The 15,332-nt window shown below is 32.9% G+C and overlaps 1 protein-coding gene across 1 annotated transcript in view; it reads left to right on the top strand.

The window, feature by feature from the left end:
- Nucleotides 1-15,332, top strand: part of LOC110092112 (nudix hydrolase 3) — a 133,022-nt gene that overhangs the window by 25,965 nt on the left and 91,725 nt on the right. The window contains exon 4 of the mRNA XM_028694975.1: nucleotides 1,914-2,010. Coding sequence (XP_028550808.1) covers nucleotides 1,914-2,010 — 97 coding nt within the window. The remainder of the gene's footprint in view (nucleotides 1-1,913; nucleotides 2,011-15,332) is intronic.

Here is a 15,332-nt window from a genome sequence, read left to right as displayed (position 1 = left end):
TTTTTTTACTTTATTTTTTATTTTCTGCCCCTTTATCTTAAAGTCTAAAACTAATAATCGATGTTGGGTACATAAATTTTCACTTGGAATAACTTTACAATCTTTGCAATCTAAACGATTTAATTTTCTAATAAGAAAATAGTCAATCTGAGTTGTATTATATCCATTTTTATAAGTGATAAGATTCTTATTCCTTTTCTTAAATAAGGTATTAGCAATTGAAAAATCATAAGCTAAACAAAAATCTAATATGGTCTTTCCACCTTCATTTGTCGTTCCAAATCCATAGCCATAATGAATTCTTTTAAAATCATCTACATCTTTACCAACATGTCCCTTTAAATCTTCTCCAATAAAAACTCTTTCTTCAAGAGGTATCTTTTGTATTAATTCTTCTAAGTCATTCCAAAAATTTAATTTAGAACTCATATCCAAACCTACTTGAGGAACGTAAGCACTTATAATATTAACAATGTTATCATCAACAACAATCTTTAAATCTATAATTCTATATCCAATCATATTAATTTTTATAACATTATCCTTCAAACTCTTATCTATAATAACACCTACACCATTTCTAGTACGACTCCTACCCGAATACTAAAGTTTAAATCCTAAAATATCAATTTCCTTAGCCTTCTCTCCAACTCATTTAGTTTCCTGAATGCACAACACGATCTCAGTGAATCAATTAAATTCCATAATTGAAAGTAATGAGGAAAATAAAGAGTGAGGGAAAGAGTTCACCGAAGGTAGCCGGCGACAGATGGAGTGGTTGATGTCCCACGATCATCCACGATCCGGTTGGGAGGTGTTCCTCAATTGACGGTGCCAACGTGAAGATGGTTCGTTCAATGTAGCTTTCCACGGAGTCATCGACGTCCAAATTGAAATCGAAGAATGGAGATCGGAGAATGTCGGTCCGGTCCAGAGAATCCTCTACGAACCCATGATCAACATTCGGGTCGGCCATGCATGATTGTCGCGAGTCCTATAATCCACCGGCTGACGGGTGATGCGTGGCCCTCTCCTAGGGTTTCTCCTCTCAAGAACTCACAAAGAGATCAAGAACAAGTAAGCTGAAATTTTTATTCATATTCATCATTAACTTAAAATACAAGAGAACTTGCTTATATATAGGCCTCATAAAAAGAAAAGAAACAATGGCTAAAATGTCCTTCGGACTACAACACCACATGACCATCCCTAGGGGTAAAATGGGAAAAACAGAAATATAAAATAAAATAGTACATAAAACACATAAAAAAACAAACTCCAGATCGTAGCTGCTGATCTCTGATGTCCTCATCACCTGCGGTCTTGATTAGGTGAAATGCAAATAGGCCAGTTAAGGAAAAAATTATCAACATTGAACAAGTTTAATTAAAACAATGAGTTGGTTGAATATTTGATGACAAACTAGTGGGTGAAATGAGCATGTTGCGTGTCATAGTGACGACCCAGCGCTGCATGATTGCTTTTCCTCCCGATGCTTAGTAATGATGTGGAGCAAGTGGACTATGCTCTGCATTGGAGCAGCGGCGAGTTCCAGAATCAAGTGCATGCATTTTCACTCATTTAAAAACATTGTTGCAGTCTTATGATATATAAAATGGTGAACACATGTCATCTGAAGCAAGAAAAGGTAGGTAGCGGAATTTTCCCTCATATTATATGATGAAAGACTTAAAATATCTTTTAGATTTATGGTCTTGAAGAATTTAGAGGAAGCTAGAAATAAATTGCACGAAAAAGGGTATAGAGGATGATTTTTCATGATTTTTTCTACAAAGAGTATGAAAAATTGGAAATCAACATACGTAAAGTATTTCTTCTGATTATGCCAATCTATTAATTTTTTATTAAAACCTGAAAAGCTGAAGCATGCCTAACATTTTATTGTGTTGCAGTGTAATAAATGATGGAACATTTATTAACAATGAATATAATGATGTGTATCTCGTGACAACATTGTCACCGATCCCTGAGGAGGCATTTATTCTCCAGGTGAGTAATTTTATGGCTTTTTACCCTTGATTCTTCTCCATTAGATAAGCAAGATTTTTGTTGATTCTGATAGTTCTGCATTTGATTGGCACTAGATGAATTGTGATCCTTCTTAACATTTGCTATTTTTTTGTTTTATATAGTGCATGTTTCTGGTAAAGCTCTATTTTGTAGATAGAATCTGACAACTTTGATTTTAAATACTCAACATGCCTAAGTAAGCTGCTGGTAATTTCTTCTTTAAATCTATTAGTGCTGCATAAGCTTATTATTTTAGATGGTGCTTTTTAAGTAATCATTTATTTAATATATTGGACGAACTATTCATCAAATGATGAAGAATGTTTCATGTATATTAAGAGGATATTATGGAGGATTAATAGTAATTTTTATAAACTTGAAATTTTGCTGGTTATGCTATTTGAATTTAACCATTGAGTAGTAAAAATATTATTGATAGCTAAGGTGAGCATGTAAAAAATGAAAATGTTAAGATGAATGTGGGATCAAACTAGTAAGGATAGATTAAAAAAAATCATATTATAGAGATAGTTGGAGTATCGTTTATTAAAGACAATTTAGTGGAAAATAGACATTGGTACTTTGGCCATGTACAATGAATGATAAAAAAAACAGGCCATTAGATTGGTGGATAGAATTAGGGTCAAAGAATTAGGAAGAAAGGGTAGACCAGGATTAACATGTATAGAGGTTTTTCAAATGATTTGTGAAGTCTATTTTCAACATCTAAGTAGCCCTCAACATGAATGAATGAAAATGACCATCCATAAAGTTGAATTCAAATAGTTGGGGTAAGAATAAAGAGAATGATGTCATGTTTGTTAAATATTTAATTCAACTTTGCAAACATTTTATTTAAGGATATTTTTATTAGTCTAATGATTTTTTTAAAATCGAGTTGTTTAGTTTTTATGCCTTTTGGGTGGCTAGAAGTATGAGATGAGAAATTTTTTTACACCATATTTGCGAGGAAAGTTCTTTTAGCAACGAGAAGGGAAAAATTGAGAAATTGACCAAGTCTTGCGACAATAATTTTAACAAAATTTTTAGTGACTTTTAGATTGATCATATTTAGTAAGTTATAAATTTGTTCAGCTACACACCATGGAAATATGTGAAAAGAGGATGGAATAAAAGGTTGAGTAAGATTACATCAATTTTCCATTAAAAGGACATTTATGTTGGAGAATTGATTTATTTCGTTGATTGTCGGCTTAACAAGATAGACCTTGTATTTTTAGATCTTATTGGATATATGAAGAGTAATATTTTTTCCTTTGAATTTGAAAGGAAATATTTGATTTAGTTTAGGTTTATGTTTTATTAAGGGTCATTTGAAGTCATCAAAGAAATCTGTGTATTTTATAAGTATCATGAAATCCAATTATCGACACTATAGGAAAATAGTGTATTTTTGGTAGAAAATATATCAAAATAGGCTATCTTTTACTTGTAGATCATATTTTGGCGGATAACTTCATTGATAATCATCTCGTGAAAAATGATTTCCAATGTCTAGAAATCCACAAATAAGAGCTTTCAACTATTTGAGAATTCCTTGTAGCTGAGGGGACAAAAACAAATTTTTGATTAATTAGATCGCTGGTAATTACTAACAATTTTATTGTCAAAATTCTACAATACTCTATCATAGATATGCTATCAACTAATCAACGACTTAGTTGGGGTTAATTTCCATGACTATTTTCTAGTTGGTCAATTTACAAGAGAAATTTCTTCTACTAACCTGCAGCGACATTTATTTTGAAATAACTCACCTACTGAGTCAATTTTTACATTAAACCATAAAGTTTTTGCCAATCTACACAATCATAAATAACAGTTTGTTTTAATATAAAAAAACTACATTTTCAGCATAAAGCAAAATCATATTATTGCAAATAATAAATAAGATTTACTTTGAACAAAAAATATGCAATGCAAATTGTTTATTTTTCCTTTCCTCTCATTCATTCTCATCTCTTTGGCTTTCTTCCTCATTTTCTAATAGTGCAGTGAGCTATTGATTGAATCTTTATTAAATTACAACATCCACATGAACTTGTATTTTTGCATTTATGCCGAGTTTGATGATCTTCCATCCTAGCATCAACCTAACTTCACACTATCTATTGCAGCTCACCCCCCCACATAACCAAGGTATGTGATATAGGAGGACTTTGTGTTAAAATCTATGGTCTTAGATCCCAACATATTAATCCTCCTATTTTTTTAATTCCTCTAGCAGCTTACAACCACAATTCTTAATTTAACTAAAAGCTATCAGTCTTATGCATTCATGTCACAAAATATAATTGCTAAATAATATTTTAAAAGATTAAATATTTAAAGTTCATAGTATAAAATATTAATTAAAGTTCTAAATTTGTTGTCCACCCATTATTGTTTGGTTTGCCTACGATGTACATGCATGTCAACCTTCACTATAGTAGACTCTTTACCTAGCTTTTATTTATGTACAAATACCAAATAATTTAATTTAAAATAGAAGAATAAACACACAAGCGTGCGAACACATAGGTGTGTGTGTGTAAGGTCTCTTGCTTATCTCTCTCATTTAAGGTCCCTATTCTATAATGTTTTATTTGTAGATCCCCCACTAACCTGAGCGAACATTCAAATATATATTCCAAATTCAATCATATAGGGACTTTTAATGGGTTGAATATCATGTCAATGAACGTTTCATCTTGCAAATAGGAGATATCTTACCCTTATTCCTATGCTTTCTAGCTTTTATCATCTATTTTGATATCATGCTTTTTTATATAGACAAATCTTTTATGGCTTTTAATTGGAAACCCCCTTTCTCTCTATTCATGTCATTTCAATAGCTTAACTCCTCCCAATAGGTAGTCTTAGAGAAGTCTTTTAAAGTGGATGTCTGAATTCAAAGTATAACTCGTAATAATCTATCATTCAGGGCATATGATGATTCACTTGTTGTCTAAAGTGTTAGATTATCTACTAAGATATCGCCTATTTCTATCCAAGATCCAAACATCACAAATTTTTTTTTTTTTGTCTAAAGTTTGGAGTAAATGAGGCTCTAAATGTGGGATCTCCTTAATGATTCTTTCAAGACATTGGCTTGCTAAATGACTTTGAATTTCAAATTTTTAGATTTGAAAATATGTATAAATATCTTTATAGACCAAACATTCTGATTAATACAATGCCTTAAAAATTGTAACCTTTCCATGGTATGTAAGATGCTAATACATTATTTCTTAAAGCGAATTCCACATCAGTTGTAGCTGCCTTGCCTATTAGAATTTGTTTCTTTTTAATGTATTTGTTTCGTTGAACCCAAGATTTTATATGCATACAACTATTTTTATCGGAATGTTGATACATAACTGATGGAATGCTTATAGTATCACCGATGTGTGAGAAAATGATCTTTTGCGTATTAGTATAAATGATTTCCCCTTGCGCTCAAATATAGTTCAAATCTTTGAATTTAGAGCCATTTGGCCTTCTACCCAATTCCAACAATGCTCTTCTCGATCCAAGAAAGGGGAATTGCTTGGTGTTGCATATTAGAATTCAATAAAATCGAATTCATATCATTATGCCCGATAAAAGAAACGAGCAACTCCAATAGAAAAATATTGTAGGGGAATGAATCCTTTCCTATGATATAGTTTGGAATTCTTAATGTATCTAATTGCAATAACATGTTTTTGAATACCCCAATTTAAGGCCAAAGTATTTATTGTTGCTGCTGTCATGACCCGGCCCAGATGCTCGATCTAACGAGGTGAGAACGAAAAGTCAGACAGTATTACAATTTCATCCCATTCAAAAAAAAAAAAAAACATTAACATAAACTTTTCATCAACTGAAGAGCCACTAATCACAAAGAAAACTATTATCAATCTAGAACCGACCTAAGCATTCTCATCAGTCATTTTACCTGACGTCATTTGCACGTCGTCTTCTATAGATGAATTCTTCCCTTTCAGCCATTTCTTCTTCTTTGGTGTAGTGTGGGGTGGTGATGATTGACGGTGGAGTGGAGGTGCTAGTAGTTCAACATAAGTTTTTTTGCATCAGCTAGAGAAAATGAATTTAATAGATTTTTTGATGTTCATTTCCTCCATCAGTTCACAACCCACTTCATGCATGCACAATCCTTTTGTTTGTTAGTTAATTAAAATAAAAAAAAATTAAAAGAAATGGGACTGCTAATGTTATAGAACTCTCTCTCACCCCAAACTAAAGACATAATGGCATGTACCTGCTTGACACCCATTTTGTTTGTCACAACCCACTTCATGCATGCACAATCCTTTTATCCCATTAACCCCCCCATCCTCCCCCTCTCTCCAAAATCTATTATAGTCCACTTTATGCATGCACAATTCCTTTACCTTCTTTGTCCATCTCTTTATTCATCACAACCCATTTTGTTGACATTAACTGCCTCTGTATGTCACAACCATCTCCTTCACCCTTATGGATATCATAATTCACTCCCTTTCATTCATTCCTTCATCACAACTCACCTCTTGCACACAAAATTACCTACTGTATACACACACATACACATCAAAACTATTTCGTGCGTCGTTGTGTTAGTTTTTTGCCATCTTTGTCGCACTTGCTTGAATTGACCTTGAAGCATTTATGGAGGTAAAAAATGGCCATCAAAAGTTGTCGTAACCCTTCAAATCTATAAAAAGTCAGACAAGTTGTGACAAGTCTAATAATTGTTGGTCGGATTGTTTATTTATCAATGAAATCCTCATCAAACTCAACATCCAAGAATCGCAAATAAACTTGCTCACTATTGTTTCTTTCAACATAGCAGATTTATGTTATGGTAATTGTCTCAACTTTCAAGCCTTAAATCAAGGCAATGAGTAACTTATGGAGGTTACTAAAAATACCTCCTTTTCTCCATTAATATCTTGTTTATATTATTGCAGGCACTAACATTATCTATAAGAATTTAAACACTAAGATCTCTTTTATTTCCTTAAAACTCATCAAGCATTTTAAATAGCAATTGTATATCTTTTCTGAAGGTTGATGCGTCAATATATTTTAGAAATAAAGCTCCATAAGCGCATTTAACAAAGAAGCTTATAATCCTTTGTCTAATATTTGACCAATCATTTGACATTATTATAGCTCCTGTCTCAATACTTGTCTACTTCACTTTGTCAACCATCTATGTCATTGTTTTAACTTTATCATTTAATGTCCAACTTTGCAGCTCATACATGTCAGGAAGATCTTGTTGTCAACCATAATTCCCAACAGATCGAAGCATATTAATCAATGAAGGAATATTAGCTGCATTGAATGTAATCCAGTTCTCATAAAAACATATTGCAATATTTGAACAAACTCTATTTCTGTATTCTTTTGTTGAAGCTAGAGGAGGAATTGCTTGAGAGTTAACATTTTCATCATCATCGATATTCACAGCCAAATTTTCTGTTAGCTCTCGAGTTCCTCTATCAAAATAAAAAAAAAGGTTTTTCTACTGAAGTCAACTTGTTGGGAATCAAAATAAGAGTTATTCCCAATCATCTCCTTCATATTTCTTTGGAGGCGGCATAGTTCTTTAAATGTTCAACACATTTCTTTTTGACTTTATCTGGAACTTTCTTACATGCTCCAACATTTACATATGTCACGACCCGGCCCGGTGAGCTCGCATAGGCGAGGCGGGAACGGATGATCGGACGGTAGGTCAAATATCTAATTCCTAAAACTATCACCTTAACATTAGAAAGAGCCTCTAAAACATCAAATTTGAAATCACATAAATATATAATCAAGCATAATCATAAAATTACCTTTTCTCAGGCGCTCATCTCTTACGATAAATATTGCCACCCCTTCTACTCATTTGATTTACTTAAACTTACCTGAAAAAAAATGTTAACAACTAACATTAAGCCAACGCTTAGTAAGTAAAATACAATTCTAAACTACAATAATCAAGTCAAACTACATAATATGCTGGATGTCAATTTCATTAAAATATATCTTAAAATAGTTTTCTAAAAATATGCAATTAAGCATATCGTATCATAAAACAATATCCTTAATTTTCATTTCCATATTCATATCAATATACTTAGCTTTCTTATTTCGTATATAATATAACCGTCACAGGAGCCACCGTCTAGTACCATAAACGTACTCTTTTGTCAATTTTCTTTTTTCATATCCTTTACCATATTAACGTGTACGAGTACAACATTCCCAACTAGTACCATAAGGGGTGGGCTTCATCTATTCTGCATGCATACACAAACATTCAATATAACATTCATATCATCTCATATCATATCATTTTATTTCATATATCACATAAACAATATCATATAAGACCATAAAATATAATATTTAATTTGCATGATCAACCATTTGATAAGTATAAAGAAGCATGATTGGTCTATCAAATCATATAACATGTGAGAAACAAAAGACATTACTGTAATTAAAGAACCATGCATACTTATAGAAATTTTGAATTCGTTTTCTCTTTGCTAATCCTCCTTCCTTCGAGCCCACCACGATTATCACCTATAAGAATCAATTTCACCTTCAAAATCTTCATAACAAACAACAACAACAATAACATCAAGCCTTTATCCTACTACGTGGGGTCGGCTACATGAAACCTTTTTCTCCATTGTGTCCTATTAAAAGTCAAATTCTCATTTAAATCTAATAAAGAAAGGTCATTCCTAATATTTTCTAACCAAGTCTTTTTAGATCTACCCCTACCTTTCTTAACATAAGTCAAATCTAATACCTCTACTCTCCTAACCAGGTCATCGGAAGGCCACCGTTTTATGTGACCAAACCATCTAAGGCGACTCTCTCTAATCTTATCTTCTACTGAAGCTACTCCAACCTTTTCACGTATATGCTCATTTCGTATCCTATCTCTAAGGGTAAAGCCACTCATCCACCTGAGCATCCTCATCTCTGCCACACTTAACTTAGTATTATGCTTCTCTTTTAAAGGCCAACATTCGGCACCATAAAGATAAATTTAGTTCTAAATTGGTAGAAATGTTTATTTATGGTGACTGAAGGCATTGTCTTGGGGCATAAGTTTTCTAAGGAATAAAGATAGACATTGTTAAAATTCATGTCACCAAATTTTGTTAAAGGAATTAAAAGTTTTCTTGGACATACATGATTTTATGGAAGATTTATTAAGGCCTTCTCTAAAATTTCTAAACCTTTATATCATTTATTAAGAATGACTTTCCTTTATTTTTGACACTACATATCTTGAAGCTTTTAAAACTTTGAAATAATATTTAAATATTGCTCTAATTATTATTGCTTGATTGGTCCTTACCTTTTGTAGTGATGTGTGATGCAAACAATTTTGTTATTGGTGTTGTTCTTGGACTAGAGCAAGATAAGAAATTTCATGTCATTTTTATGCTAGTAGGACCTTAAATTCTATACAATATAATTATAAAACTATTGAAAAATAATTGCTAGCAATTAGTTTTTTTTTTTCTTTTGACAAGTTTAGATTTTATTTAATTGGTACAAAAGTTATTATTTATACTAATCATTTTACAATAAAATATCCAATGAGAAAGAAAGACACCAATCCTAGATTGGTGAGGTGGACTCTTATGTTACAAAAAATTGATGTAGAAATTTTGGATATGAAAGGAACTGAAATTCAAATGGTTGGTCATCTTAAGCAAAAAGATATGTGCTTAAGGCTGATCCTTGATGTAACCCAACTGAAATAGGAAAATACTTGGTCAATCCACCTTGTGTTTGAACACAAGTAATAGCTCATGCATACATATCTTTAATGATTAAAATAAAATCTTCATAACAAATTAAAATAAAATCTTCTCTTTCTAAACCACCATAAACTCTCTCTCTCCCTCTTTACAAATAATCACATAAAGCATGTATATTAAAAAAATTTCATAATTTTGTCTAGTTACTTATTTTAATCAAATTAACCCTTTACCCTAACCTAATTTAATTTAAATTAATTTATATTTTCGGATTTATATTAATTAGAAATTAGGAAAAAATTGTATTTTGAGAAAAATCTCAAAATCTCACTATTAGAATATTTCTATAACCCTTATGAATAAACTTTGTTAAGAGATTTCCAAAAATATCAACATTTGGGAAAAACCCTAATTTTCCAACTCAATATATTTAAAGAAAATACTTCGTTTTCATCCACAAAAATACCTCCTAAACCTTCCCTAATATTCCTCCTGAGTTCCTCTAAGAATTTCTAAGTTTCTTCACAAACCCTAAATTCTTCTCATCCAAAAATCTTTGAGAAAAGTGGAGAAATAATAATTTTAATGCATACCTTCGCCTTCCCTTAGTCTCCCCTACGTTTTTCCCCAAGCTTGACCGCCGGAATCTGCCGCTGGAGCCACCCGTTTCTCCTCTCCCGTCCGCTTACCCGTCCGCCTTCTCCTTGTTTCGTTCGGTTCGTGCGGAAGAAAAGAAATGGGGACCGAATAGAATTCGGTCCCCTTAAGAGAGGGTTTTCATAATGTCAATAATGTCAATATTTCCCTCACTTAAATCATTCATGCTTAAATAAACATTAGGGGTACTTTGGGTATTAAGAGACTTATCTAATTTTATTTATTTAATTAAGCAAAATTAAATATAAGTTTTATATATCAAATTTCTTAGAATTTTATAAAATTTTTCCTATTGAAATCTAACAACTTTGAAAAATTAACTTAAATCTCGCCGCGACGCATCGAAAAGCGTGCGAGGTTTAAAACAATATTTTTCGGGTTTTACAATTCTTCCCTCCTAATAAAACTTTTGTCCCCGAAATTTACACAACTTCTAGTTGCAAAACAACCAACAACTTCCATTTCAATTAACATAAACTTCAGCATTGAAACAAAATAAACTAAACATATGAAATATCTTAGCAAAATAATCTGATCAATCCCAAAACATCTGACATGACATAACAAGATAAACTACTAAATCCAAAACTTCAAAACATCAGATTTAATATTATAAGTCACTAAAAATAAACTATAAAGCCATCTCAATTGTCATTGTCAGCGTCTACAGATTCATTGGGCTCTTTCTGAGTCAAAGTGTAAACTCGTGGTCTGACATTCTGTCTGGATTGATTTTGCACTGAACCTGCAACTGATGGTTCTATCATCTTGGGTTTTCCATAATTCTTCTGTGAAGGTGCTTCATCTGATCTCATTTCTCCTGAAGTCTTCTGAACTAAAAAAGGATAATATTTTGCTATGTGTTCAGGCTGATGACACCAATAGCAAGTATTGAAACCAATCAGACATTCACCTTTATATAATCTGCCACACTTAGCACAAGATTCAGTGACTTTACTTACAGTTGCACCACTGCCTCCACTAGAACTAAACTTGGGCTTCTTCCCATTTGATCCCTCAGTCTGATTGCTTTGAATATCCTCTTCAGAACTCTTTCTTTTATGTTGGTCCCTTTTCCTCTGAGTACTCTGCAAGTCACTCTCAATTCTTTTTGCCCTCTCAACCAAGGTAGCATAATCCTCAATGCCTAAAGGGATTAATGACTGTCTAATGATATCTTTTAAGCCACTTAGAAAGTGATGACATTTTCCTTCAGTATTGGGGATTAAATGAGAGGCATATCTTGAGAGCATTGTGAACTCAGCCTCATATTGTGTAATAGTTCTATCGTCCTGTACCAATCTATTGAATTTGTCTTCTAGTAGACATTGGTACATACCAGTCTCTAAATACCTTGACAAACTCCTCCCAGGTCACTTGGCTGTTAGGTCTTCCTCCAAAAGTCTCTTGTAATTGACTTCTCCACCATCTCTCTGCTTCCCCATTGAATGCATGGACAACTAAGGCAACCCTTCCATCTTGAGGGCATAACATTCCTTCAAATATCTTCTCTATTTTCATTAACCAGTTCTTCGCCTCTGTGGGTTCACATCCTATGAATGATGGAGGCTTCATGTTTTGGAATAATTTCATTTTTTTGTCCATCGGAGTGCTTCCACTGGACCACTGCCTCCAGCCTGAGTCTGAATACTCTTTATCATTTGGGTCAAAGCTTCCATTTTGTGCAAAGGATTCCATAGTAGCATTGATGCTACTACTCGAAGGCTCTACTACAACTGGTATCTCCCTCCTAATTTCTCCCGTAGTGTCATAAGTGGTATTATTTTCAGGATCCATGGCTCTGAGATATAACCGATGAAATAGAATTATCAGTCTATAACACATACCCTATACCTTAACTAACCTAGAGAATCATCCAATTGGCTCTTTTATATTGATCAATATTCTTAAACTTTTGCTCTGATACCACTTTTGTCATGACCCGGCCCGGTGAGCTCGCGTAGGCGAGGCGGGAACGGATGGTCGGACGGTAGGTCAAATATCTAATTCCTAAAACTATCACCTTAACATTTGAAAGAAAGGTCGGACGGTAGGTTAAATTATCTAATCTCTAAATCTATTTCCATAATATTTTGAAAGAGCCTCTAAAACATCAAATTGAAAACACATAAATATAAACCTCAATAAATTCATAATTACCTTTCTTCTGGAGCTCCTCTCCTACGATAAACATTGACGCCCCTTCTACTCATCTTTGATTAACTGAAGCTTACCTGAAAATGTTAACAACTAACATTAAGCTAAAGCTCAGTAAGTAAAACACAATTCTAAACTATAGTAAATAAGGCAACTGTGTAATATGTTGGATGTCAATTTCATATGAACATAACATAAAATGATTTCATACTAACATAGCATTAACAATATCATATCATAAACCATATCTTTCATTTTCTTTCATTCATAATTCTAAATTACAGTAATCAAGGCAAACTGCATAATATGCTGGATGTCAATTTCATTAAAACATAACATAAAATGATTTTCTAAAAACATGCAATTAAGCATATCATATCATAAAACCATATCTTTAATTTTCATTTCCATATTCATATCAATATACTTAGATTTCTCATTTCGTATATAATACAACCGTCATAGGAGCCAACGTTTAGTACCATAAATGTACTCCTTTACCATTTTTCTTTTCCATATTCTTTATCATATTAACGTGCACGAGTACAGCGTCCCCAACTAGTACCATAAGGGGGTGAGCTCCATCTATTTAGCATGTACACACAAGCATTAAATATAACATTCATATCATCTCATATCATTTCATTTCATATATCACATAAACTCTATCATATAAGGCCATAAATATAATATTTAATTTGCATGATCAACCATTTGATAAGTGTAAAGAAGCCTGATTGGTCTATCAAATCATATAACATGTGAGAAACAAAAGATTTTACTATAATTAAAGAATCATGCATACTTACAGAAATTTGGAATTCATTTTCTCTTTGCTAATCCTCCTTCCTTCGAGGCCACCACGATTATCACCTATAAGAATCAATTTCACCTTCAAAATCTTCATAACAATTAAAATAAAATATTCTCTTTCTAAACCACCCTAGTAAACTCTCTCTCTTTCCCTCTCCCTCTCCCCAAATAATCACATAAAGCGTGTATATTAAATCAATTTCATAATTTTGTCTAATTACTTATTTTAATCAAATTAACCCTTTACCCAAAACCTAATTTAATTTATATTTTCGGATTTATAATAATTAGAAATTAGGAAAAAATATTATTTTGAGAAAAATCTCAAAATCTCACTATTAGAATATTTCTATAACTCTTATGAATAAACTTTGTTAAGAGATTTAAAAATATATCAACATTTGGGAAAAACCCTAATTTTCCAACTCAAAACCTTCCCTAACATTCCTCCTAAGTTCCTCTATGAATTTCTAAGTTTTTTCACAAACCCTAAATTCTTGTCATCCAAAAATCTTTGAGAAAAGTGGATAAATAATAATTCTAATGCATACTTTAGCCTTCCCTTAGTCTCCCCTACGTTTTTCATAATGTCAATATTGCCCTCACTTAAATCATTCATGCTTAAATAAACATTAGGGGTACTTTGGGTATTAAGAGACTTCTCTAATTTTTATTTATTAAATTAAGCAAAATTAAATATAAGTTTTTTATATCAAATTTCTTAGAATTTTGCATAGAATTTTATAAAATTATTCCCGTCGAAATCTGACAACTTTAAAAAATTCACTTAAATCTCGTCGCGACGCATCGAAAAGCGTGTGAGGTCTAAAACGACATTTTTCGGGTTTTACAACATGTTTGCAAGTCAAGTGATCCTTAAGTCTCTTTACACCCCTAGTGATGTAAGTAAGGGGGGGGGGGGGCAAATCATAAGCCTAATTTTGGATTGTTGGCGGCTCTCGGTTTGGGCTTGGCTGTTCGATTTTGTTGTGTTTTGGGGAGCTGCTTGGCTCCAGCTCATTATGGTTGAGCTACTATTTTCAGCTCATAAATTAAAGGTTCTTTCCCCTTTGCCTGTGACCCTTCGGTTTCCCCAGTTGGCTCCCCTTCCTGTGGCTGGTTCCTTCCCCCTTTGGCTGCTTGTTTCTGATGTAGACAAAGGGGGGGTCAACACGAGTTGAGTTTTTCTTTTAATTTCTTGCCTTGTGTCTTTTCATCTTTATCTCATGGGAACTCAGAACTTATGGATTTGGTATCCTAAGTTTAGCACTTCATTTGAAATAATTAGATATTCAGATTTGGACTTTGTTGGTTGTAGGGTTGATAGAAAGAGTACTTCTAGAACTTATCAATTTGTAGGAAATTCTTTAATTTCTTAGTCCAATAGAGAACAAAATTTTGTAGCCCTATCTACTACTGAGGCTGAATACATTATCTTAGAAAGTTGTGTGGCACAAGTTCTTTCTTTTGGACTGTTTTCTAGTTCTATGAAGCCTTGGCTGATTTCGGTTTTGAGCTTTAGTTGTTGAATTTTTAGTTGGTGCAAGCTCATTAATATCTAGTAGAAGTGTAACTCATTATGAGCTGATGTTTAGCTCTAAATTCATTATGAGGTGCAAGCTTTTAGGTGAGTGGAACTTGTCTCTTCCTCTTCTTCTTTGCCTCTTGAGCTGCTGCATTTTTCCCTCATTTGGCTGCTGAAACCGTGGCCTTCAATGTGCTTTAATGGTGGCATTTGGGGTTTCTCTGTGGTGGAAACCGTGGCCTTTTATTTCCTTTAATTGCTGCCTCGGTTGTGCTAGAAACCTGTGGCTTTTTTTCTTGATCTTTGCTTTGCCGTTTGGAGTTCTCTGTTGCTATTACCGTGGCTTTTAAATGGCTTGCTGCTGTTGGTTTTCCTATGCT

The sequence above is a fragment of the Dendrobium catenatum genome, unplaced genomic scaffold, assembly GCF_001605985.2.
Source record: "Dendrobium catenatum unplaced genomic scaffold, ASM160598v2 fragScaff_scaffold_620, whole genome shotgun sequence".
Lineage (NCBI taxonomy): Eukaryota > Viridiplantae > Streptophyta > Magnoliopsida > Asparagales > Orchidaceae > Dendrobium > Dendrobium catenatum.
Note: the sequence above shows the minus strand (reverse complement) of the source record. Positions and strands in the feature narration are given on the sequence as shown.